We start from the raw sequence: 25,734 nt of genomic DNA on the forward strand, positions 1-25,734 counted from the left end.
AGACGGACTCAGAGATCACGCTGCAGCAGACCATCGTCTACGGGAACCTGTCCAAGAAGGCGGTGATCATCCGCAACCAAGTGGAGACCATCACCGTGGTGTGAGTGGCCTGGCAAGCCCCGCGGTCGTGAGCCACGAGGTCGTTAACCACGTGGTCACGAGCCACGAGGTCGTTACCCACGTGGTCACGAGCCACGAGGTCGTTACCCACGTGGTCACGAGCCACGAGGTCGTTACCCACGTGGTCGTGAGCCACGCTGCTGTCCACCTGCACCACCGGCCGTGGGGTCCGCAGTCGTTGCCGGCGCGTCCGTGACCCTCCCCTTCCTCCCCTCCCCCGCCCCCCAACCACAGCTGCCGCTACCCAAAGCGTGCGCGCCTCTCGGTGGCGATGACGCCGGACCTCGGCAACCTGACGGCGACCGAGGAGGGCTTCGGCTCCTTCTCCTTCGCGCTCGACCTCTACCGCGACGCCACCTTCTCCTCCGCCTTCGCGCCCGCCGACTTCCCGCTGCTGCCCGGCTACCGCCAGCGCCTCTACCTGGCCGCGTCGGCGCTCACCCCCCTCGACGTGCAGCTGCTGCTGCTCAACCTGTTCGCGACGCCCAGCGCCGACCCCGGCAACGCCGTGCGCCGAGACATCATCGCTAGCGGGTGGGGAAAAGACAAACATCCCTCCCAGCCCCCACGCCGCCCCCCGTGTACCCTTTAAGGGGCCGTCCATAGATGACGTCACGCACCTGGGGGGGGGGGGGTCAGACATTAGTGACGATGTGTGACGAGGGGGGGGGTTGAGAAATGTGACGTCACATCAAAATGCGCAACTTTAAATAAAAAATAGATAACACGTTCTACTTAATCAAATTGACTTTTTAATAAATGTTTTCTCCCACAATATCAGAGTGCAGCGCCACATTAAATACGCACTACAATGACAATAGTTTAAAGCGATTTGAAGCATATTTTATTTTGGGGGGGGCGAGGCTTTGTGACGTCATTTTTGAGGGGGGGTCTGATTTTCTGTGACGTGTGACGATGGGGGGGGGGGTCAAAATCGCGTGACGTCATTTATGGATGGCCCCTAACAAACTCTGTGGGCAAGTGCTGTTAGCGAGCGCCTGTTAAGGGCGTTACGGCGTCGTGGGGTTGACTGGGTGTCCAAGCCCAGCATGCGTTAGAGACTTTAAGGGCACCTTTGTCTTTGTGCGTGCGCTGCTGAGCCAGGTGCGACGTGGACTCGACGCTGCAGACGCACGCCTCGAGCGGCCACACCAAGACGCAAGTCAGCTTCGAGGCCTTCAGCTTCACCGGATACAAGACGGTCAGAGCAGCGACTACCACTGCCCCCTTCACGCCGCCCCATTCACACTGCCCCGTTAACATCGCCCCATTCACACATTCACATCGCTCCATTCACACATTCACGTCGCCCCATTCACACATTCACGTCGCCCCATTCACACATTCACGTCACCCCATTCACACATTCACGTCGTCCCATTCACACATTCACATCACCCCATTCACACATTCACACTGCCCCATTAACATCGCCCCATTCACACATTCACATCACTCCATTCACACATTCACATTGTCCCATTTACACATTCACATCGCCCCATTCACGCATTCACATCATCCCATTCACACATTCACATCGCCCCATTCAAACATTCACATTGTCCCAATTCACACATTCACATCGCCTCATTCACACATTCACATCGCTCCATTCACACATTCACATCACCACAATTCACACTGCCCCGTTAACATCACCCCATTCACACATTCACATCGCCCCATTCACATCATCCCATTCACACATTCACATCGCCCCATTCATATCGCTCCATTCACACATTCACATCACCACAATTCACACATTGACATCGCCCCATTCACATCGCCCCATTCACACATTCACATCGCCCCATCCACGAGTCGCCCACGCCGCGGCTCTCCCCGCGCCGAGGGGTCCGTGCCGACCACGGTGCGCCACCGGTGTGCGTGTGGGCGCCGCAGGTGTTCGTGCACGCCGACCTGATGCTGTGCCGGCGCGGCGTGGCGGGCACGCGGTGCGAGCGCGGCTGCGTGCCGGTGCCGGGGGGCCGCGTGCGCCGGGCGGCGGCGGCCGAGACGGCGGTGCGCACGGTGACGCGGGGGCCGATCGTCCCGCAGGCGATGGAAGTGGCGGGCCCCACTACGACCACTGGGCACGCCCAGGACGGTAAGGGGCAAATCGCGTGCCTGGTGTGTGTGTGTGTGTGCAGGGTGTGTGTGCCTGGTGTGTGTGCAGGGTGTGTGTGTGCAGGGTGTGTGTGCAGGATGTGCGTGTGTGCAGGGTGTGTGTGCAGTGTGTGTGTGCAGGGTGCGCATGTGTGCAGGGTGCGCGTGTGTGCAGGGTGTGCGTGCAGGGTGCGTGTGATCTTTGTCTTTGTGTGCGCATGTACAGTCCGTGTGTGTGTGTAGTACACGTGAAAGGTGGACTCAGGCCTCCTGCCACCGCTGAGTTTACGTGACCACGTGTTGCACCGCGTTCAGTAAAGCGTGTCCACATCACCATCACAGTGGAGCTTCTAAAGATTGTGCGCTCCCAGAAGGCCACCTGGCCGGTGGGATGCGTAAAAAACAATGCGGACAGGCAGACATATCAAGGAGGAGATAAATCGCCTGCCGATGTTTTTTGTTTGCCGAGGAGGTTGGTTTGCATATTGATGGGTGGCTGAAATCTCCACGATAGAGATTCAGATTCTTGTTATCCTCAGGCTCTTCCTCCACCACACCGAGATCCAAGTCCTCGTCCTCCTCCTCCGCCTCCAACACCTCCTCCTCCACCACCTCCACCACCACCACCTCCTCCACCACCTCGGCAACAACCACCAAGAAGTCGTCGCCGCCGTTGTCCACCCCATCTGGGATCCCCGCCACGTCGAGCACCTCCTCTCGTCCCACGTTGGTCCAGGGCACGCCGCCGCCGCCGCCTCCACCATCGCCGGCGGCGGCGGCGGCCGTGGACACGGCGCGGGTGGTGGGCGCGGTGGTGGGCGCGGTGGCCGCGGGCACGGCGGTCTGCGTGGCGGTGGCCGCGTACCTCATCCACACCGGCACGTGCCCCGCGTTCGGTCGCCCTCCGACCATCAGCTACGTGCGCGCCTTCTAGCGCAGCGCCTCCACCACGCCCTTCCCTCCTCTCCGCTCCTTCTCCCCTCCCCCCACGCCCCTGCGTCCTCTGCAGGTCGTCGTGCCGTGCCCTTGAAGGGCTGAACCTTGGCCGCGCGGAATCGGTCTCCCCGTCACCGGAAGGTCTGTTTAAAGCAGCCGCACCCCGGAAAAACATGCAAACGTCGGGCCAACGTCAACCAACGTTGGTTGACGTTCGCGTGTTCGCAGGGTGGTTCCTTCGCGGCCGACGGGACCCAATGGGGGGCCTCCACGTGTCCCCTGTGTAGACCGGCTCGTGTGGTTACGATGGATCTCTATGCTGTGTCTATCAACACGAGCACTTTTACCCCCTGCACTGCAGTGGCCGAAGCGTGGTGGGCATGCGCCTCGCTGCAAGGAAATTAAATTAGCCCCTCGCACTTGTGTCAATCCACCCTCCACCCCCCCCCCCCCTTGTGGTACTGGGTCGGCACGTTGCATCTCATCGTTGTTAAGTTCTCCAAAAGCACGACCAACTTGCTCTCCCGTCAGCCGCTCGTCCTCTCGATCTCGATCCGCCTTCGATGCCGGCCACACGGATCGCGAACTCGCTAGGGTCGTGACCTTACCGTACGCGACCTTTGCTTGTTCCGCGATTGTGAGATATGTTAACTACCTCACTGGGTATACAGGAGGTCGTGGGTTCGATCCCGACCCCGACACCTGGATATTTGGAGTTTGCGTGTCTCTCTCCCCGTGGCTGCATGTATTTTTCTCCGGGTCCTCTGGTTTTTGGCTGCTATATATTTCCACGGGATGATAAGCCAATCCGTTGAGTTATCATTTGTGTGGCCATGTTGCTTCTGAAAACAAGAGCTACATAGCTCAGTGGGCCTTACCTGGTAACATTTAAGAATAATTTAGTTTTATATCATCATCATTAGACCTCCTTTGCCAGTACCAAAATATAACTATAGGGTTTTTCCCCTTTTTTCTGGCAACAAAACTGAAACCTTCTTACAAGGAATCATGTCTGCATTAACCACAATACTTATGGTCAAAATGTACACAAAAAACACACACTCTGATAATATATGCATTGTCCTTGAAACTGATTGATTCTTATAATTTAGTTTTAGTCACCAACAACGCGCCCTCGTGAACACGGACGGAATCTTTTCTCTCCCTGGCAAACCGAACGTCTCGTTTGTTGTTGTTGTTGCATTGCGATTATCGATAACGCCAAAAGAAATGTTTGTTTTACAGCCCACGAATTCGACCGCGTGGGAGCGGTGCGGCAGCGGCAGCAGCGGTGGGAGCGGCGGCTGCGGTTGCAGCAGCAGCAGCAGCCGCAGCGTCGCTCCTGCACACGAACTCGATGACATCCTCTCCCTGTTGTGCATTATTTAGGGGTTTGTTTATGGGTTGTTGTTCTCACTCACGACGTTCTGCGCTGGTGTGGGACGGGGATGGAACGCAGCACGGCCGAGGTGCTGGAGAAGAACCACCCCCCCCGCCACACCTCCGATTAGCAAGGTCGGCCACGTACGGTGCGATAGAAGTTCGACACACGTACCGTACATAGAGCGGCGTCAACCCTCTGAACGTCGACGCACACCGCCGCGCGGGAATCACGCGGTGGTCTGCGACGAGCGGTGGTTATCTGGAAGAGTTCCACTGGGGAGGTGGGGGGGGGTGTTCGACCATACTTCACCAGGGAGCTCAAGCGGTGAGGGCCGGTGAAGGCTTTTGGCAGGCCGGGCCTGGTTGTGATATCACCGCCGCTGCTGCTGCTGCTGCTAGACTACATACATTAGAGTATAGCCACGACCGGGCGGGGGAATGGCTCCCACGTCTTTTATTTGATTACGGTTTAGAAAAATCGCGCGCCCAATTTATGTCACGTTGTCCTTCCGATTCGTCAAATAAATGTCCTGCTTTCAGCCATAGCGGACGCGTGCACCTGCTTGGTATGCACTGTGACACGGGCAATCGTCACGGAGTTGATAATTTATGCATTCTGTATTGTGGGATTCGTTTCGTGCAGCCCTCCACGTGGAGCCAGGTGAAGGCCTCCACATGGAGCCAGGTGAAGGCCTTCACGTGGAGCCAGGTGGAGGCCTCCACGTGGAGCCAGGTGAAGGCCTTCACATGAAGCCAGGTGAAGGCCTTCACATGGAGCCAGGTGAAGGCCTTCACATGGAGCCAGGTGGAGCTCTCCACGTGGAGCCAGGTGAAGGCCTTCACGTGGAGCCAGGTGGAGGCCTCCACGTGGAGCTCTCCACATGGAGCCAGGTGAAGGCCTCCACGTGGAGCCAGATGGAGGCCTTCACGTGGAGCTCTCCACATGGAGCCAGGTGAAGGCCTCCACGTGGAGCCAGGTGAAGGCCTCCACGTGGAGCCAGATGGAGGCCTTCACGTGGAGCTCTCCACATGGAGCCAGGTGAAGGCCTCCACGTGGAGCCAGATGGAGGCCTTCACGTGGAGCCAGGTGGAGCTTTCCACGTGGAGCTCTCCACATGGAGCCAGGTGAAGGCCTCCACATGAGCCACTATTCCCCTGAAACGTCCAACGCCTGGAGGGCGACGACGGCGGCGTCGAGGCTCGCCTCGTCCCGCTCCTCCGCCTCGTCCCGCTCCTCCCGCAGCTGGAAGTGCGCCAGCAGCCCCCAGTGGTCGCTGGGGAACTTCCCACACGGCAGCCGATCGGTGCCCACGAAGCGCAGGGACAGCGGCGCGAACGTGGCCACGGCGGAGCCGGCGGATGAGGAGCGCCGGGGCTCGACCCGGCGGAAGAGAATGCGGTCGAAGCGCAGGCGCGGCGTGGCGGGAGGATCGAACTGGCGGTTGTCGTTCAGGGAGAGGTCCCAGGTGTAGCGCGTCTCCTCGGGGCAGCCCAGCTCCTCCCACACGTCGACCACGCCGCCGGGCAGCCCGCCCATCCGCCGCACCTGTGGCGCACGCACGGGCGGGCGGGCGGGCGGATCGCAATCGAGAGGACGAGCAAGCGGCTCAAAATCCCGGTGCTCGCCGCGTGAATTATTCTCCCTCCACGTTTACAATCGATCGACGTCATGCATTTAAGAGTATTTCGCTGCCCTGCATTTCCACCGCGATGGTGAGAGACACTCCGTTGAGCTCTCGTTTGTGGACAGGTCCCTTCTGGAAAAGAGATTCACAGCTCGGCGGGACTTACCAGGTCAAATATAAAATAATTCAAGAGTTCCAGAGCCGATCGCGGGGCCCCTCGACTAGCGGCGCATCACCCCCCACTTTCCCCCCCCCACCCCCCCCCCCCACGGACTCGCCTCCTTGTCCCGCAGGTTGGTGTCGCCCCCGAAGATGACGGCGGCGTGGGCGGGCGCGAGCGCCATGCGGCGTAGCACCCGGCGCAGCTGCCGCACGCGCTCCTCGGACTTGGGCCCCGTGCTCTCCAGATGCGACGTCAGCAGATACAGCTCCCGGCCCGACACCTCCGCCTGCGCACAAGCGTGGGGCGGACGTCAGCACGGCCGTGCCGTGGCCGGGTGTTGTGGCCGGTTGTGGCTGGGTGTTGTGGCTGGGTGTTGTGGCTGGGTGCCGTGGCTGGGTGTTGTGGCTGGGTGTTGTGGCTGGGTGTTGTGGCTGGGTGTTGTGGCTGAGTGCCGTGGCTGGGTGTTGTGGCTGGGTGCCGTGGCTGGGTGTTGTGGCTGGGTGTTGTGGCTGGGTGTTGTGGCTGGGTGTTGTGGCTGGGTGTTGTGGCTGGGTGTTGTGGCTGGGTGTTGTGGCTGGGTGTTGTGGCTGGGTGTTGTGGCTGGGTGTTGTGGCTGGGTGCCGTGGCTGGGTATTGTGGCTGGGTGTTGTGGCTGGGTGTTGTGGCTGGGTGTTGTGGCTGGGTGTTGTGGCTGGGTGTTGTGGCTGGGTATTGTGGCTGGGTGTTGTGGCTGGGTGTTGTGGCTGGGTGTTGTGGCTGGGTGTTGTGGCTGGGTGTTGTGGCTGGGTGCCGTGGCTGGGTAGTCGGTGCCGTGGCCGCGCTTACTTTGACGGCCAGGAGTTGCCGCATCATCGTGGAGGTGGGGAAGGGGAAGACCTCGTGGGAGATGAACCTCACGCGAGAATTCTTCAGCATCACGGCCGTGAAGTAGCCCTCGGTGTCCCCTGCAGAGATCGAGTGGCGGCCCCATCATCAGGCAACACGCGCGGTGCGATGTGGCCTCTAGGACAGACCGCCAAGGGGATTGCCGCTCCTCTCTCGAAGCATCGCCTCTTATCTATAGTCCATTCTCTTCCCTCCCCTCGCCCCTCCACCCCTTCCCGTACCTCCCCTGTAGCCCATTCGTAATCCCTAAGCAGCCCTCTATCTCTGCCGTCACTCATTCCTCAATACCTTGCAGTACCGCCCCTGCCAACTCAATCGTTCCATTCTGTCACCGCTCTGTAAGCTGTCGTCAAGCACATTGAGCGAAGGCGCTTTCGCTCTCTCTCTGCATAAGTACACGCGATGAGATGAGATTGGGGATGTGAGAGGGTTTCACCAGGGATGATGGAGTAGTCGTCCTCCTTGTCACAAATGGCCAGGTAGTTGAAGAAGGGAATCACAACCTCTTGCAGAAAGACCACGTCCACGGAGTTCCTGCACACGCCCCACCACACGCCCCACCACGGCACAGTTTGTGTGTAAGGGGTGGAGCGGTGGCGCAGTGGTTAGCGCGCCGCGCGACAAACCCAGCGCCGCCCGAGTTCGATTCCCGCTAACGACCGCCAACGCCAGCGAGTGACAATTATCTGAACCGGTCCTGGGCCTCCCCTAGGTAGACTCAGCCTCAAATGAGTGGCTGCTTTCAGTGTGTGAAACATCGCCACCAGGTAGACAGAGGCGGCCGGGACGTGATGATACGTAAATCCAAATTGTACTTTCTCCATACAGAGACCCGCGGACTCGCAGACAGATGCAATGACTCGATGCTCACTTGGAGACGGCGTCGTAGACCGCCTGTGCTCGCACCCTCAACTCGTCCCTCATGAGGCCGTCCACGTTCCAGCAGAGGACCGACAGCGGCCCCTCGTCCACATCGCTGAGCGCACGCAGAGACACAGACCCCCCCCCCAGCACAGCGTTCAGCACGCGGGCCGATGGATGGGAGGCGATGTCCAGCACTTGACGATGTCAGCGTGTAACAGTAGTCGTTGAAACTAGATTCGAAGCTTTAGTGACTGCTGGAATTACTCTTTGGTTCTTTCGGTAAAGTCACGTAGAAAATAAAATCAGATAATAATAGAATACGACGTTTCGGTCGGAACACAAGCAACCATCATCAGGTAAGAATGAATTATAAAACACAGACACGGGAACAGCATAGGCAGACACACATGCAGTGTGTCTATCTCTCTGCGTGTGTGTCTGCCTACGCTGTTCCCGTGTCTGTGTTACGTCATTCATTCTTACTCTATTATGGCTGCTTGTCTTGCGATCGAAACGTCGTTTCTATTATTATATTTTCTACGTGACTTTACCGAAAGAACCAAAGAGTTGTAATTAACTTGCGAAGAGAGAGGAAGGCCACCGGCCGCCACCACCTCTACCTGTCCTTTGAGCTCGAGTTGGACTCCTGGTCCGAGTCAGGGTTCGCCTGTTCCAGCCGCCACGAGTTCACGCTCTCCACGGGCTCCCGAGTCGGGTCACCGCCGCCCGCTCCCTCCACGTGAACAGGCTGGTCGCCCATGGCTCCTCTGTACGCCACGGGGTGGCGGGGAGGGGAGGCGCTGGGGTCGGCTCACAGAGTCTGCGTCTCGGCCATCGGGAACAGTCACCCCGTGACATTCACTCTCAGATAATAATAACAATAGGGTTTTCCCCCCTTTTTTCTGGCAACTAAACTGAAACCTTTACAAGGAATCATGTCTGCATTAACCACAATACTTGTGGTCAGAATGCAAACAAAAAACACACTGATAATATATGCATTGTCCTTGAAACTGATTGGTCCACACCAGAGACGGCTTTCTTTTGAGCCTCGTTTCAATTGGTGCTAGACCAGAGGACGCCAAAAGGCGTACAGCTCACTCTAAGAGTTCAATCGGAAGCAGATAATGTTCGTGACTGCATGGGTATGAAACCTTACCCTGGCCTTGTCAGTGTTGCTTTGTCTAAACGACGGAAGAATGATCAGCCGTGATCAATCTACTGCTGGATGACAGCCTCCGCTATCCGTCGCCATCTCTCGTGGCCCCGTGGCGTTGGGGCAAGCTACCCACACCTCACGCACGAGTTGACGTCTTCTCTCCGCATCGGCAGTGGACGTCGTCATCGGTGACGGACTGGGACTTAAAATCGTCCCAGACATTTTGTAGACCGCACGCACTGGGCCAGAATTTGCCGTGCGATCTCATTGGGCCATGTGGGGCTGGGTCCATACAACGACTGGGCCGGTGAGGAAGACTCTTTGGCTCTGCCGAATATTGGGACTGAATGGCAACTGAGAGCGTAAATCAGCAATGAAGTGTACACATTAGAGGTAATACAATACTGTATTTGAGTTAAAATATACATTTTATTGCGCGGAAGAAGACGTTTGGAAGATGTTTCATAATAATTTTACGATGATGGATAGCGACACTGAATAGGTTGGTCGTAACAAATAGAGAAGACTGACCACGGTTCAATTGCAATTAATGACTATTTAATGTGCGCTACTATTAATGTACTTATTTCCCCAGAATATTATTTAAATCCTAGGGAAAAGTAAAAATAAAACGGCCAAGATACATCTTATCCCGGCATTTTATTATTACGTTACAAAGCTGATTACGTTTAGTGCTCCGAGTACAGGAGGACTGTGAGAAGAGTATGGAAATGACAGCTCGCAAAGCAACAGGTTCCCTAGTCCAGTTATTATAAATAATAATAATTATTGTATTTCTATCCAGGGTCCCCTCGCTTGTGTGCGGTATTAGTGGCAGATGCGTTCAAATAGAAGCGAACCCGCACGGGGAGACAACTGCCTGCCGAGTAGCGCACACAGTACACACAGTACACACACAGCACACACACACAGTACACACACATCACATACAGTACACACACAGCACACAGTACACAGTACACACACACACACAGTTCACACGCACACAGTACACACGCACATAGTACACACACAGCACACACACAGCACACACAGTACACACACAGTACACACGCACACAGTACACACACAGCACACACAGTACACACACAGTACACACGCACACAGTACACACACAGTACATCCGCAGCACACACACAGTACACGCACAGCACACACACATTACACACACATTACACACACAGCACACAAGACACACACAGTACACACACAGCACACACACATAGTACACACGCACACAGTACACACGCAGCACACACACACTACACACAGTACACACACAGCACACACACAGTACACACACAGCACACACACAGTACACACGCACATAATATACACACACAGCACACACACAGTACACACACAGCACACACACAGCACACACACAGTACACACGCACACAATATACACACACAGCACACACACACAGTACACACGCACACAATATACACACACAGCACACACACACAGTACACACGCACACAATATACACACACAGCACACACACAGTACACAACGCTGTAGCTCTGTGTGTGGTCGTGTAGTGGTTAGCGCGCTGCGCTATGAATTGCGTTCCCCAAGTTCGATCCCCGCTCGCAGCCATAACCAGCGACTATTATCTGAACCGGTCCTGGGCCTCCCCTAGGTCGACTCAGCCTCGAATGAGTACCTGGTGCAATGTGTAAGCATCGCCAAAAATACGATAAAGATGGCCAGGCGTGGTGCTGGCCACCCACCCACCCCTCGTGTTCCGTGCCGGCCTTCGTAGGTGCTGCTCGCTAACAGCACTTGCCCCAACAGTCTGTTGAGGCTATACGGGGGATCGTTGTCTTTGTCTATCTGTGTGTGAGACAACTTAGCCGGATGTAGAGTGAATTCAAACCGCATATAGCGAATTTTGGGTAGAAATAGGTTTGCCACATTTACAGCGCGAAATCGCACAAAGCGAACCCGCATAGTCAGAGGGAACCCTCAAATATATTTCCCTCCACCCCCACAAGCATTATTCCATTTGTATTATCGGCATCACGTTGAGATGATAAACTATTTCAAACAGAGGCCCTCCGAGAATGCCCTCTGGAGGATGGCGTCACGGATTGATTGCTGAAGTCGCTGCAATGTCGCCGTGATCACAACAGGTGGCGCCACCTCCTCACGTTGACTTCTCAAGAGCAGTCATCAAGGGGGCGCCCATAAATGACGTCACGCGATTTTGGACTATTTTTGACCCCCCCCCCCTAGTCACACGGCGTCACAAACAGTCAGACCCCCCCCCTCAAATATGACGTCACAAACCTCTGCCCCCCCCCCCCCCAAAAAAATAAAACATGCTTCAAATCGCTTGAAACTATTGTCATTGTAGTGCGTATTTAATGTACCGCTGCACTCTGATATTGTAGGAGAAAACATTTATGTAAACAGTTTATTTAATTACGTAGAACGTGTTGTCTATATTTATTTAAAGTTGCGCATTTTGATGTGACGTCACATTTCTTAAACCCCCCCCCCCTCGTCACACATCGTCACAAATGTCTGACCCCCCCCCCACCCCCTAGGTGCGTGACGTAATTTATGGACGATCCCTAAGTGACCCATCATCTTCACCACGTGTCGGTCCCTCCAGATGAAGGTATTCACAGGTCTCCGCTTCTGTCAGTCCATCCTTAGCGAGGAGGGAGATGGCTGCAGATGGAGGAGGTTGATCCCAGGTCTCCGTTCCTGCTGCTGATCAATCCTCAGCACATCGAGAGATTCTTACAGATGGGGGGAGGGGGCCCGGTGGGGGGCGAGGGGAGGGGTGGTCTAGGGGGGCGGGGCTGCGATGTGGGGGGGGGGTGATGGGGGCGGGGCGTCTCGGCTACCCCGAACTACAGCACCGCACTGAGTCGTGTCGATTGCATCTTGAAGCTTTCGTGACTGCAGGAAGTCACTTTCTTTGGGTCTTTCGGTAAAGTCACGTAGATAGGTTCAAAGAAAATAACAAGAAAATAACAAAAAACGACGACGTTTCGATCACAAGACAAGCGATCGTCATCAGGAACCCATCTCCGCGACTTTACCGAAAGAACCGAAGAATCGAGAAGATGTCTCTACCCCAGTGCTTCTTCACCTTCACTGCAGCCTTGCACCCCCTTTGATTCTCAATGGTTATACATGTTTTTATAATGTAAATAAATACATCGGGTTTTGATGAAGCAATGTAAGTTGTACTTACGTGGCCGTGCTTAATTTGTGTTTTAGATTATTTACCTTCATTAAAAAAATATCTGCCGGTGTCTCGCACCCCCAGAAAGGGCATCTGGAGGGGGGGGGGGTTCGAAATGCACCTCCCCCAGGTTTACGAAGCGACTGGTCTACGTGAAGTCAACTCAGCCGTCCCGTGCGATTGAAATGCCGTGGCACCATCTTCAGACCGTTCAACCTCGAAGCACAGCAGCGAATTGTAGTTGCATCTGATTCACAGAACGCAATTGTGTTATATATGTTATCAGCTGACCGCAGGTCTACTTAGGCTCTTTCAGATGAAACTCATCCACGGTCCCTTGCGGGTTCCCACCCTGGGTCAAGCAAATATAAAGTTACCCTTTAAGAATGCTTCGACGGACGTTAATATTAACTTCATTTATTGCTAATTAGATGTTAAATAGTTTAATAGATGATGACATCGCGCCTTGGAACACATGGACAATGCCCTATGAAGACACGTACAGACAAAGATCCCCCGTATAGCCTCTTAACAGAGTGTTGGGGCAAGTGCTGTTAGCGAGCAGCACCTATGAAGGCCGGCACCACGACCGGGTCGCCTTCGTCTCCCCCAGTGGCGACGTTTACTACACACCGCACCAGGTACTCATTTGAGCTGAGTCGACCTAGGGGAGGCCCAGAGACCCGTTCAGAGATAATCGTCACCGGTGTTGGCCGTGAGCGGGAATCGAACTCCCCACGTACAGACAAAAAACAAGAGAGAGACACGCACACACACAGACACAACGCGCACACAGACACTACGCACACACACAGACACAACGCACACACAGACACAACGCACACACAGACACAACGCACACACAGACACAACGCACACACAGACACAACGCACACACACAGACACAACGCACACACAGACACAACGTACACACAGACACAACGCACACACAGACACAACGCACACACAGACACAACACACACACAGACACAACGCACACACACAGACATAACGCACACACAGACACAACGTACACACAGACACAAAGCACACACAGACACAACGCACACATCAAGGTCACACTGCTGCCCTGTGGAATTATCTGCCATCATCGTCTCTGTTGCTGCTGCTGAGTTGGCAGCGGTGCACAAGCAGTTGACCACGTCGGCTTTCGCGACCAATATCATCCGCAAAACGCAGGTTGTTTGTGTTGGATCGCGTAAATATGTAGCACACGTAGCGGGGGCTCAATTAATAAACAGCGCCGTCGTCATTAACAAAGCCGTGCGCGCGCCTGTGTGTGTGGACTTTAAAGGAAAACATTTAATAGGCGACGTTTCGGCCAATGACCCTTCTTCATAGCGCATGTGCTGTAAAGAGGGGGGCGTCGCTGTGAAGAAGGGCCATTTCCCGAAACGTCGTCTGTTTTATATTTTCCTTGTAAGGCCACACACACAGTGCTGGTATTAACACATTTAATACCAGCACTGCACTCCGTCAACAGTTCTTCTGCTGTGTTTGTCTCACCTGATGACGGTTGCTTGTGTTGCGATCGAAACGTCGTCATCTATTCATTTTCTACCTACGTGACTTTACCGAAAGAACCAAAGAGTATGGATTCCTGCAGTCACGAAAGCTTCAACTCAAGATCAACACATTTGTTGCGTTCAACCTTTGCGCAGTTAAACACAAAGAAACTTACTTCAACGCGTCACTGCTCGTTTGACGTTTTGTTGTTTCAGCCGCCGTTCCTGTCGTGTTCCGCAAACTGTGCTTTAAAAAAAATAACAACAACAGCAGCAGCAGCAGCAGCAACAGCAGCAGCAGCAGCAACAGCAGCAGCAGCAACAGCAGCAGCAGCAGCAGCAACAGCAGCAGCAGCAGCAACAGCAGCAGCAGCAGCAGCAACAGCAGCAGCAGCAGCAACAGCAGCAGCAGCAGCAGCACAGCAGCAGCAGCAACAGCAGCAGCAGCAGCAACAGCAGCAGCAGCAACAGCAGCAGCAACAGCAGCAGCAGCAGCAACAGCAGCAGCAGCAACAGCAGCAGCAGCAGCAGCAGCAACAGCAGCAGCAGCAGCAGCAGCAACAGCAGCAGCAGCAACAGCAGCAACAGCAGCAGCAGCAACAGCAGCAGCAGCAACAGCAGCAGCAGCAGCAGCAACAGCAGCAGCAGCAACAGCAGCAACAGCAGCAGCAGCAACAGCAGCAGCAACAGCAGCAGCAGCAGCAGCAACAGCAGCAGCAACAGCAGCAGCAGCAACAGCAGCAGCAACAGCAGCAGCAGCAACAGCAGCAACAGGTAATAAAAGAAACAATGACACGTCAAGCTCACCTCGATCTTAGCCGACGAGGGGTGGCCGACTTGAACGGGACAAGTTGGGATCGAGTTCCCGGCTCACCACCTTGGACCCCAAACGGTACCACCACCACGACCAGCAGCCCACGCACAAGCGACCGCGTGACTGATGAGTCGGAACGAGGTGGGGCGTTGGTGGTGGTGGGTGGATGGTGGCGAGCGACTCAATTAACTCATTAACCCTGCACGTGCCGGACGCGCGCCCCACGATGTTCGGCAGTGGTCACCGCTGGGGCTCGCCAAGAGGTCCACAGGGCGACCACGACCACCACTTCCTCCAGCACTGCCTGGGGGGGCGAACGAGAAGTGAAAGCGAGACGCGGGGGGGGGGGGGTGCGGTTAGGGGGTCAGCGGGAGGGGGGTCAGTAGGGACGGCTGGTCACGTGAGTGGCCGGCAAGTTAGCCGGCTCGGGTGATGGCTAAAGCGGGGTGGCTAGGGTAGCTAAGTCACCTGTGCCCAGTCGTGGTAGTCCGCTGGTCACGTATCAGCCATTCGGTGCGAATGTCCTGCACACGCTCGGCCCATGCGACGTGACCCCCACCGTGCCAGCCTGCGCGCGCTCCCCTTGGGTTGGGGGGGGGTCCAGGGTCCATCTCCTGCGTCAGTTCGCTGTGACACGCGGCCTCGGTCACATCCGCGGGCTGAGCGAGGTCATCCGCTGCTGTTTCCGCGTTAGATAGCGATCGCCTCTGAGCACCGGGAAATCGGAGCCATTCGGCGTCACGATCCTCACGCGCGCGGCCACCCTTCCCGAAGCGCTCCCAAGCCCGCGACGGGGATGGAACTGGGGCTGCCCGGTGCCTACTAGGTACTAGGTAGGCAGCTGCAGCAGCAGCGCGCCTCAACACGTGAAAGACGACCGCGCACCCCAGACGCTCATTGACGAGGGGACAAACGCACGCGTCTTCGGCAACGCCACTCGCTTGTTACAGCGCACGCGCGCGCGCGTTCGGAGACGCCGCGTTCGCGGTGGTGGACAAGCGTGCGCTACGAAGAAGGGTCATTGCCCGAAACGTCGCGCACTATATATTTATTTTGTTACCTTTGAAGACCGCCGACACGCACACGATGCCGCTACTGACGAACGTGTTGGGCTGTGCAAAGGCGATGCGGTTTGTGGTTGGCACAAGCGCTGTTAGCCAGCGCCTGTCGTCGCGCAACGAGGTGTCGCGGCCGTCTTTGTCTCCCCAGCGCCGACGTTTAACGCGTCGCCGTCGTGCTGGGCACCGAGGAGTCGGGGTGAGTCGAGCCGAGGGAGGGAGGCCCGAGACCGCTTCTGATGTCGAAACTCGCCACTCGTCCGGAAGTCGAACTCGGGTTGTCGCGCGAATCACTGCGCCACCGCTTCGCTAATCGACACACACTCATCATGAACACACACACACACACCAAACTACACACACCAATCACACACACACCAAACACATTCAACACACACACACCAAACACACACACCAAACACACACACCAAACACACACACCAAACACACACACCAAACACACACACCAAACACACACACACACCAAACACACACACACCAAACACACACACACCAAACTACACACCAAACACACACACACACCAAACACACACCAAACACACACCAAACACACTCATCACGAACACACACACCAAACACACACACCCCACACACACACCAAACACACACACACACACCAAACACACACACACACACCAAACACACTCATCACGAACACACACACACACACCCCACACACACACCACACACACACACACCACACACACACCCTCAACACACACACACCAAACTCACACACACCAAACTCACACACACCAAAGTTTGGTATGTGTGTGTTTGAATAGGCTGTAGTGGCAACTTGCTGTGAGCGAGCACCTGTTGAAGACGTGCCCTGTGGCACACGAGAGGGAGGGTGACCAGCAAACTCCCCAGTGGCGATGTTTACACATCGCACCAGGTACTCATTTGAGGCTAAGTCGACCTGGGGGAGGTCCAGGACAGGTTCCGATATCCGTCACTGCCGTTGTCACCCGTGGGTGGGAATCGAACCCCGGCCCCACCACACAACAACAACCGCCAATCGCCACTAGGTGGCGGTGACGTCACCACGACGCTTGTGCCAGGCCAGGTGCACGTTCAGGCCACGTGAAGCGTCGAACGCTGGCAGGAGGTCACGGGGCAGACCCAGATGCCACGGGCCGACTGACTGAGACGACTGGCTGATATATACCACCTGTGCACATACACACAAAGATAAAGACAAAGATCCCCCGTATAGCCGTAACAGACTGTAGGGGCAATTGCTGTTAGCGAGCACCTATAAAAAGCCGGCACGGCACCCGAGGGGGTGGGTGGCCAGCACCACGCGCGGCCGCCTTTGTCTCCCTAGTGGCGATGTTTACACACCGCACAAGGTACTTATTTGAGGCTGAGTCGACTTAGGGGAGGCCCAGGACCGGTTCATATAATCGTCACTGGTGTTGACCGTGAGCGGGAATCAAACTCTGGTCGCCGGGTTCGTAGTGCAGCGCGCTAACCGCTACACTACCGCTCCCCACATACACACACACATAGAGACACACATACGGTACACACACATACATACACACATTTATACACATACACACATATATACACATACACACATACACACACATAGACACACACACACACACGTACATACACACCCATACACACACATACGTACATACACACATACACACACATACACACACACATACACACACACACATACACACACACATACACACACCTGCCTCGTTTGGACTCAAGTCGAGAGTTTATTTGTGCTTGAACGCGTGGCACGTCTCTCTGCCACAAATCTGCCACTCAAAGCGCCGTCGCACTGATACTCAAACTCAGCAAAAAATGTGAGAATTCTAAACAATGAGGACATGCATATACGGTGTATATAAATAAATTATGTGTTAACTGACTGAGGCTCGTGAAGGACGCTACTGCTACTGGGCAGTTGGAGGCAGTCGCCCTCCAGCAACAGCGGAGGGCGGAGGAGCGACGCTCACAACAACGAGCGGAGCGTCGGGCGGCTAAAGCGCAGCGAGTTGACACAGTGGGGGAGCACAGGTGGTGCATCTGCCACTCATCTCAGTCAGTCGACCGATGGCACCTGGGTCTGTCCCGTCCACCTCTTACCAGCGAACTCTCGACATTTCACGTGGCCACGAAGTGCACCTAGCCTGGCACAGGCGTCGTAGTGACATCACCGCCACTTAGTGCCGAACGGCGGCCTGTTACTGATGTCGTGTTGCTGACATGTGGTGGTTGCTGACAGTGTCCCTGCTGATAATGATGGTTCTGCTGCTGATGTTGATGATAGTGGTGGCGATGCTGCCAATAACGAAGGTGGTGCCGATGTTGGTAGTGGTGCTGGTGGTAATTATGATAAACATATCTCCCTCCCGTCATCTAATTACCATGAGACACTCCCTCCCCCTGGCGCACTCCCCATCACCCTTCCTCCTGTCACCTCATCAACTCCCTCCCTCCCCTCCTTCCTCTCCCTCCCTCCTCTCCCTCCCTCCCCTCCTTCCCTCCCCTCCTCGCCCCCCCTGTCATCTCACGCGCGTGCGCGAGGGAGCGCGCCTGAGTCGAGCGCCGCACAGGGCAGGCTGTGGGTGTCGAAGAGCAGGCTGTAGGGGCAGGCTGTAGGGGCAGGCTGTGGGTGTCGAAGAGCAGGCTGTAGGGGCAGGCTGTAGGGGCAGGCTGTGGAGGGGAGTGGGGGTGTTGTTGCCTACCTGATTGGCAGTCCGGCTGTGTGTCTACAGCGGCGGTTGTGGCTGCTGATCGTGTCCTGCGGGGTCTGGTTGAGGCTGTAGGGAGACGGCTGTAGGTGCTGTGCGCGCTGTGCCCGCTGTAATCGGAGCGAAGGACGCGTGACGAAGGGATAATAGCACGCGGCCAGGAGCAGGAGGTGAGTCAGTGCACACACGGCGCATAGCAGCAGCGCTGTGCTGGGTACACACACACAGCACGTACCATCTCTATACTGACTACACACACAGCACGTACCATCTCTATCTTGGGTACACAACCACAGCACGTACCATCTCTATACTGGGTATACACACACAGCACGTACCATCTCTATACTGGGTATACACACTACACGTACCATCTCTATCCTGGGTATACACACACAGCACGTACCATCTCTATACTGGCCACACACACACAGCACGTACCATCTCTATCCTGGGTATACACACACAGCACGTACCATCTCTATACTGGCTACACACAGCACGTACCATCTCTATACTGGCTACACACACAGCACGTACCATCTCTATACTGACTACGCACACAGCACGTACCATCTCTATACTGGCCACACACACACAGCACGTACCATCTCTATACTGACTACGCACACAGCACGTACCATCTCTATACTGGCCACACACACACAGCACGTAGCATCTATATCCTGGGTACACACACACCGCTCATAGCTGTCGTATACTGGCTACACACACAGCACGTAGCAGCCCTATGCTGGCTACACACAGGCCGCGCACAGGAGCCCTATGCTAAATATACGAACAGCACATATACACCACAGCTCATGGCTACACACACAGCATACAGCAGCTCCATACAGCTATAAATACGCAGCACGTAATAACCCTATCCCGGCTCTAACCAAAAACCAGCACAACGCACACGCTGGATATACACCCACATAGCGTGTATTAGCACAGACAAGACACTGGGGAGACAAAGGCGGCCGGGCGTGGTGCTGGCCATCACCAACCGCCTCGTGCGCCATGCCCGGCCTTTCACTGGTGCTCCCCTACCGACCACTTGCCCCGACGGTCTGTGCAGGCTACACGGGGGACCTTTGCCTGTGTAGGACGAGCTGAGCGGGGCGCGTGCTGCGTGTGTCACGCGCGCGCGTGCAGGGAGCGAAGCCCCTCGCCTCGAGGATGCCACGGACCTGACCAGACCCCCCCCCCTCTCAACTCCTCCACTCCTCCACTCCTTACCCCCACGCGGACTCGAGCGAGGGGGTCTGCGGGCTCCATTGAGGGGGGTGGATGCTGATGGTGATTGGTCAGGGGCCCAGGGGCCCCCCTTTCCTCACCACGCTGCTGCTGCTGCTACTGGGTGAGTGGTGGTGTCATTCGTCATGCGCGCGTGCAACCCCCCCCCCCCCCTGTGTTTTGTCAATTCCCTGCTGGGTGAGCGCCTTGCTACGGCGTTGATTGACCATACTTCACCGCGCCGGTGAAGGCGAGGAGCATATCGGTTGACGCGTACGGAGTGAAAACACAACGATGGATTCCGCTGACAGTGTAGCCACGCGGCAGCCTATAACACCTATCACGCAAGGCGATCGCCCATCTCATTTGCCAAGTGATAATTATCAGTTTAACCCGGTGGGAACTGGGGAGGCCAAGATAGAGTTTCCTTTGCAAGAGGGACCTGAGGAGGAGGAGGGGTGGGGGTTAGGGGGTCTTCTTCCATCAGGGAACACGTTTCGCACAACGCGGGACGCCCCCGTTATAACGCGGTCGCGTGCCGTGCAATAACGACACGAGTCAGAGCACCTTGCTAGACCGGGTTGGCAGCTTTTGACTGACCATGCCGCTAATTAGTGAACACAGAACTGTAATTAGCGATACACTTTATTTTGAGCAATGTTGTGTCTCGGAAAAAAAAAACCTTGGGAGGAGCCCCGGGGGGGGGGGGGGTGGGGGGTGGGGGACACTGGGGTCGTGAACCACCGCCGCACTTCGGCACCGCGCCTCCTGCGTGGAAGAGGAGCCGGGGTGGGGCTCGCTTGGGGGGCTTTCTGGGGTTGTCGCCAAGCGGATGGGGGGTTAGGGGACAACAACAAATATTGCAACTCAACGCATTGCGTGTGTGCTGCCGTGCGAGTGAGTTGAGTGTGTCGTGTGTGTGGGGGGAGCGGTGGTGCAGCGGTTAGCGCGGCGCGCCACGACGATTCGATTCCCCGCTCACGGCCGCCAACACCCAGTGAGGATTATCTGAACCGGTCCTGGGCCTTCACCTAAGTCGACTCGGCCTAAAGATGAGCACAGTACCTGGTGCGGTGCGTAAACATCGCCACTGGGGAGACAACGGCGGTCGGGCGTGGTGCTGGCCGCCCACCCCCTCGTGTGCCGTGCGGGCGCTTGCCCCAACAGTCTGTTAAGGCTCTACGGGGGATCTTTGCCTTTGTGCGACGTGGTGGTGCGTCGCGCCCCGCGAGGCCCTTCATCACCAACGTGGTTGTCTTCGTGTGAAAACCTCAACTCAGTCGGTCAATTCCAACTGTGTGCGGCCTGAATAGGGGGGAAATATATAAATATATATATTTTATATATATATAATAGGCGCCTAATTAATCATTAATCAACCCTAATTAGCCCCCCTCCCCCGGGGAGGGGTTTTATTAAACAACCGAAGCTGCTGAGCACACAGCCCCAAGGCTTAAAAGGCCAAGCGGGCTGCGACAAACAGCACTGTTATCAGCGTTGTAAAAGATAAGATAAGCGTTACGTTTCTTGCATTGCGCAAGAGTGTCCTGTGAACTTGTGGAGGGGGGAGGTAACAGAGATGATTATGATGAAGCTGCGAGGTGGGAATTCCAGAGAGAGCAGGGTGGTGAGTGAGTGGTTGAGTGACAGGGGGGCCGAGTGTGTAATGTTGTGATCTGCATTGTGGTAGTGGTGGTGGTTGAGTGTGAATGAGACGCAACGGTCTGGCAAGCCGAGTTCTCAACACGTGGCGGGGAGCAAGCAGGTAACGTCCACAGTAAGAGTCACCGCGGTCGTAGCGACAGATGAGTGATACGGAGGCGACGGGCTGCAGGTGAGAAAATCACTGGAGTGGATTAGTGAGGTCTGGGTCGTCAATCACCCTGACTCCTATCACGTGCAGTGAGGTCGGCACTTTCCAGTTCAAATGCCAACGTTGACTCAAGGCTGTGGCCATGTGGACCAACGTTGGCCCGACGCTGCATGTTTCCTAGTTGGGTTGGAATAAGTCAATGTGTTCGTGGAATGAATCACGATATGTTAGCGGAATGAATCACGATATGTTAGTGCAATCAATCACAATATGTTAGTGGAATTAATCACGATATGTTAGTGGAATGAATCACTCTGTTAGTGGAATTAATCACGATATGTTAGTGGAATGAATCAGTGGAATGCATCACGATATGGCTGTGGAATGAATCACTCTGTTAGTGGAATGAATCAGTGGAATGCATCACGATATGATTGTGGAATGAATCACTATATGTAAGTGGCAATTCATTATGTTAGTGGAATGAATCACGATATGTTAATGGGATTAATCACTATATTCGTGGCATGAAACACTTAGTTCCATTAATCACTTTACGTTTGTGGAAGGAATCAGTACGTTTGTGGAATGAATCACTGTTAGTGGAATGAATCAAGATACGTGAGTGGAATGACATCACTGCAGTACCTCTAGGATGGAGCACCAAATCCCGGTTTTAAAGTTTTTTGTTTGACCCATGCGAAACCGAGGATCAAAGTTTCAGTGCGTTAGATCGCGTACATTTCTAAATGCGTCGTTAAACCCGCCACCACCTGACACAGCCAATTAGTAAGGTTTGAAACGTAAACAGAGGCTTGGCTCTCCAACACACCATTGTGCTGTACTAGTGACGAATTGGCCACGTTCTGTTTACGTGACAACCCTTACTAGTTGGCTGTGTCGGGTGGTGGCGGGTTTAACGACGCATTTATATATTACGCGCTCTAACTCGTATGATGGATGACATTGGTCCGCGAAAGCCCACTACGTGTTGAACTGTCAGTGCGTTGACTAACTGTGTTGGGGGGCGGGGGGGACACGGTCACTCACCGCCGAGATGACCCAAATTGGACTTTAATGTTGACCATCGGGGGGCTTGAGCCGGGAGGGAATCCGGCCACGCTGATCAACGCGGCGAGAGCCCATCGCCTGGCCACAGCCAACTACATCAACACAAGGACGATTCACAAACAACAACAAAACTACCCCGTCTGCACCTCCGCTTGTAACCACCGCAAGTTGATTGATTCCGAGGCAAGGCTGCGTGGTGCTGGAGAGCGTTACATAAGCAAGGGGAACGCGTGCTTCTTCCCAGACTCTTGTGGTTGTTCGGCTCACGAAGCCGTCGCTCCGTGGCAGTGGGACAGCTCGGATCCGGCCTGTGCAGTGGCAGTGATCGATACTCGTGCCTCTCAGCAACAAAGGCCTCGGTTCGATTCCTGACTCGGCGATCAAACTTTGTGGAGTTTGTATGCTGTCCCCTTGTTCTGCAGTCTATGTGTGAGTTAGTGAGAGTGTGTGAAAGTGTGTGTGAAGCTTGTTTGTTATCCCCGTGTTCTGTCAGCGGTGTTAGAATTAGTGAGAGTGTGTGAGAGTGTGTGAGAGAGCGTGTGAGAGAGTGTAAGAGTGTGTGAGAGAGTGTGTGAGAGTGTGTGAGAGAGTGTGTGAGAGTGTGTGAGAGAGTGTGTGAGAGTGTGTGAGAGAGTGTGTGAGAGTGTGTGAGAGAGTGTGTGAGAGAGTGTGTGAGAGAGTGTGAGAGTGTGTGAGAGAGTGTGTGAGAGTGTGTGAGAGAGTGTGTGAGAGAGTGTGAGAGTGTGTGAGAGAGTGTGTGAGAGAGTGTAAGAGTGTGTGAGAGAGTGTGTGAGAGTGTGTGAGAGTGTGAGAGTGTATGAGAGAGTGTGTGAGAGTGTGAGAGAGAGTGTAAGAGTGTGTGAGAGAGTGTGAGAGTGTGTGAGAGAGTGTGTGAGAGAGTGTAAGAGTGTGTGAGAGAGTGTGTGAGAGTGTGTGAGAGAGTGTAAGAGTGTGTGAGAGAGTGTGAGAGTGTGTGAGAGAGTGTGTGAGAGAGTGTAAGAGTGTGTGAGAGAGTGTGTGAGAGTGTGTGAGAGTGTGAGAGTGTATGAGAGAGTGTGTGAGAGTGTGAGAGAGAGTGTAAGAGTGTGTGAGAGAGTGTGAGAGTGTGTGAGAGAGTGTGTGAGAGAGTGTAAGAGTGTGTGAGAGAGTGTGTGAGAGTGTGTGAGAGAGTGTAAGAGTGTGTGAGAGAGTGTGAGAGAGTGTGTGAGAGTGTAAGAGTGTGTGAGAGAGTGTGAGAGAGTGTGTGAGAGTGTAAGAGAGTGTGTGAGAGTGAGAGAGTGTGAGAGTGTGTGAGAGTGTGTGAGAGTGTGAGAGAGAGTGTGTGAGAGTGTAAGAGAGTGTGTGAGAGTGAGAGAGTGTGAGAGTGTGAGAGAGTGTGAGAGAGTGTGAGAGAGTGTGTGAGAGTGTAAGAGAGTGTGTGAGAGTGAGAGAGTGTGAGAGTGTGTGAGAGTGTGTGAGAGTGTGAGAGAGAGTGTGTGAGAGTGAGAGAGTGTGAGAGTGTGTGAGAGTGTGTGAGAGTGTGTGAGAGTGTGAGAGAGTGTGTGAGAGTGTAAGAGAGTGTGTGAGAGTGAGAGAGTGTGAGAGTGTGAGAGAGTGTGAGAGAGTGTGAGAGAGTGTGTGAGAGTGTAAGAGAGTGTGTGAGAGTGAGAGAGTGTGAGAGTGTGAGAGAGTGTGAGAGAGTGTGAGAGAGTGTGTGAGAGTGTAAGAGAGTGTGTGAGAGTGAGAGAGTGTGAGAGTGTGAGAGAGTGTGAGAGAGTGTGAGAGAGTGTGAGAGAGTGTGAGAGAGTGTAAGAGAGTGTGTGAGAGTGAGAGAGTGTGAGAGTGTGTGAGAGTGTGAGAGTGAGAGAGTGTGTGAGTGTGTGAGAGTGTGTGAGAGTGTGAGAGTGAGAGAGAGTGAGAGAGTGTGAGAGAGTGTGAGAGTGTGTGAGAGTGTGAGAGTGAGAGAGTGTGAGAGAGTGTGAGAGAGTGTGTGAGAGTGAGAGAGTGTGAGAGTGTGTGAGAGTGTGAGAGTGTGAGTGTGTGAGAGTGAGAGAATGTGTGTGAGAGTGAGAGAATGTGTGTGAGAGTGTGTGAGAGAGTGTGTGAGAGTGTGAGAGAGTGTGAGAGGATGTTATCGCGCTGCGCTACGAACCCGGCGACCCGAGTTCGATTCCCGCTCACGGACAACACCAATGACGATTATCTCAACCGGTCCTGGACCTCCCCTAGGTCGACTCAGCCTAAAACGAGTACCTGGTGAGCTGTGTAAACATCGCCACTGGGAGACAAAGGCGGTCGGGCGTGGTGCTGACCACCCACCCCCTCGTGTACTGTTCTGGCCTTCATAGGTGCGACTCGCTAACAACACCTGCTCCAAAAAGTCTGCTAAGGCGATATGGGGATCTATTTGTCTTTGTGTGTTTAGTGAGTTCGTGAAGTTTGTATGTTCGCCCCTGTTTTTCATCGGTATCCTCTGGTTTCTCCTCCCGTAGATAAAACAAATAATTGGAACGGGTGTTGGCCAAACATTCCAATGCTGAAAAAATTGCACTGCAAATTAAACAAACACTATTTTTTTATTTTATCAGGTAAAGCCCACTGAGCTATATACCTCTTGTTCAGCAGCGACCTGGCCGCAAACGATAGCTGACCGAAGTGGCTCATCGCGTGGACATTTGTTGCAGCCAAATACTCTCAAGGCACATTCCTAAATGTAGAGGGAAAACCCGGAGGACCCGGAGAAAAATCCACGCGACCACGGGGAGAGAGAGAGACATGCAAACTCCACATATACAGCAGCAGGCGTCAGGGTCGGGATGGAACCCACGACCTCCTGTACACCAGGCGAGGGAGTTGACATCTTGGGATTATACACTCCAGCACCGATATCGTCCTCGACTACAACCACTTGGCAGGTCATAGTAGTAGGTTTTTACCCTTTTAAACTGGTACAAAACTGACACCTTTATTCAAGGCATCATGTTTGCAATAACCACAACACAAGTAGTCAAAAA

The 25,734-nt window shown here is 54.7% G+C and overlaps 3 protein-coding genes across 8 annotated transcripts in view; 2 read left to right on the forward strand and 1 right to left on the reverse strand.

Moving 5' to 3' along the window:
• The first annotated feature begins 577 nt into the window (after positions 1–577).
• LOC144931664 (uncharacterized) lies at positions 578–3,166 on the forward strand. The gene is made up of 4 exons (XM_078855791.1): positions 578–654; positions 1,225–1,321; positions 2,029–2,233; positions 2,772–3,166. The coding sequence occupies exons 3-4, from the start codon at positions 2,050–2,052 to the stop codon at positions 3,164–3,166; spliced, it is 579 nt and encodes a 192-aa protein (XP_078711917.1). The 5' UTR covers positions 578–654; positions 1,225–1,321; positions 2,029–2,049.
• A 2,532-nt stretch (positions 3,167–5,698) lies between these two features.
• LOC144931665 (tyrosyl-DNA phosphodiesterase 2-like) lies at positions 5,699–19,643 on the reverse strand. Its single transcript, XM_078855792.1, has 12 exons — positions 19,629–19,643; positions 18,638–18,725; positions 16,709–16,724; positions 15,874–15,977; positions 15,344–15,492; positions 15,023–15,117; positions 8,709–8,855; positions 8,096–8,200; positions 7,661–7,758; positions 7,165–7,283; positions 6,455–6,625; positions 5,699–6,097 (listed from the first exon to the last, which is right to left on the reverse strand). Exons 1-12 carry the CDS (start codon positions 19,641–19,643, stop codon positions 5,699–5,701), a joined length of 1,506 nt encoding a protein of 501 aa, XP_078711918.1.
• The window catches only part of LOC144931762 (dyslexia-associated protein KIAA0319-like protein), a 30,977-nt gene continuing 23,649 nt past the window's right edge, over positions 18,407–25,734 (forward strand). Inside the window, exons 1-2 of one of the 6 annotated variants that reach the window (XM_078856023.1) lie at positions 18,407–18,785; positions 19,777–19,981. In XM_078856023.1, coding sequence (XP_078712149.1) covers positions 19,912–19,981 — 70 coding nt within the window. In that variant the 5' untranslated portion in view covers positions 18,407–18,785; positions 19,777–19,911. Of the gene's footprint in view, positions 18,786–19,699; positions 19,982–25,734 lie in introns of all 6 variants that reach the window. The other 5 variants (XM_078856022.1, XM_078856021.1, XM_078856020.1 and 2 more) reach the window with 5 other exon arrangements.

The sequence above is a fragment of the Lampetra fluviatilis genome, chromosome 4, assembly GCF_964198595.1.
Source record: "Lampetra fluviatilis chromosome 4, kcLamFluv1.1, whole genome shotgun sequence".
NCBI classification, from domain to species: Eukaryota; Metazoa; Chordata; class Hyperoartia; order Petromyzontiformes; family Petromyzontidae; genus Lampetra; species Lampetra fluviatilis.

Excerpts from the sequence above, each read along its gene's own strand:
- LOC144931664 (XM_078855791.1), top strand. The coding sequence starts at position 2,050 with ATGCTGTGCCGGCGCGGCGTGGCGGGCACGCGGTGCGAGCGCGGCTGC. Across the intron at positions 2,234-2,771 it reads CACTGGGCACGCCCAGGACG|GCTCTTCCTCCACCACACCG; the intron begins GTAAGGGGCAAA and ends TGTTATCCTCAG.
- LOC144931665 (XM_078855792.1), bottom strand. Across the intron at positions 7,759-8,095 it reads GTCTACGACGCCGTCTCCAA|GAACTCCGTGGACGTGGTCT; the intron begins GTGAGCATCGAG and ends GGGCGTGTGCAG. Across the intron at positions 7,284-7,660 it reads CGACTACTCCATCATCCCTG|GGGACACCGAGGGCTACTTC; the intron begins GTGAAACCCTCT and ends CGATCTCTGCAG.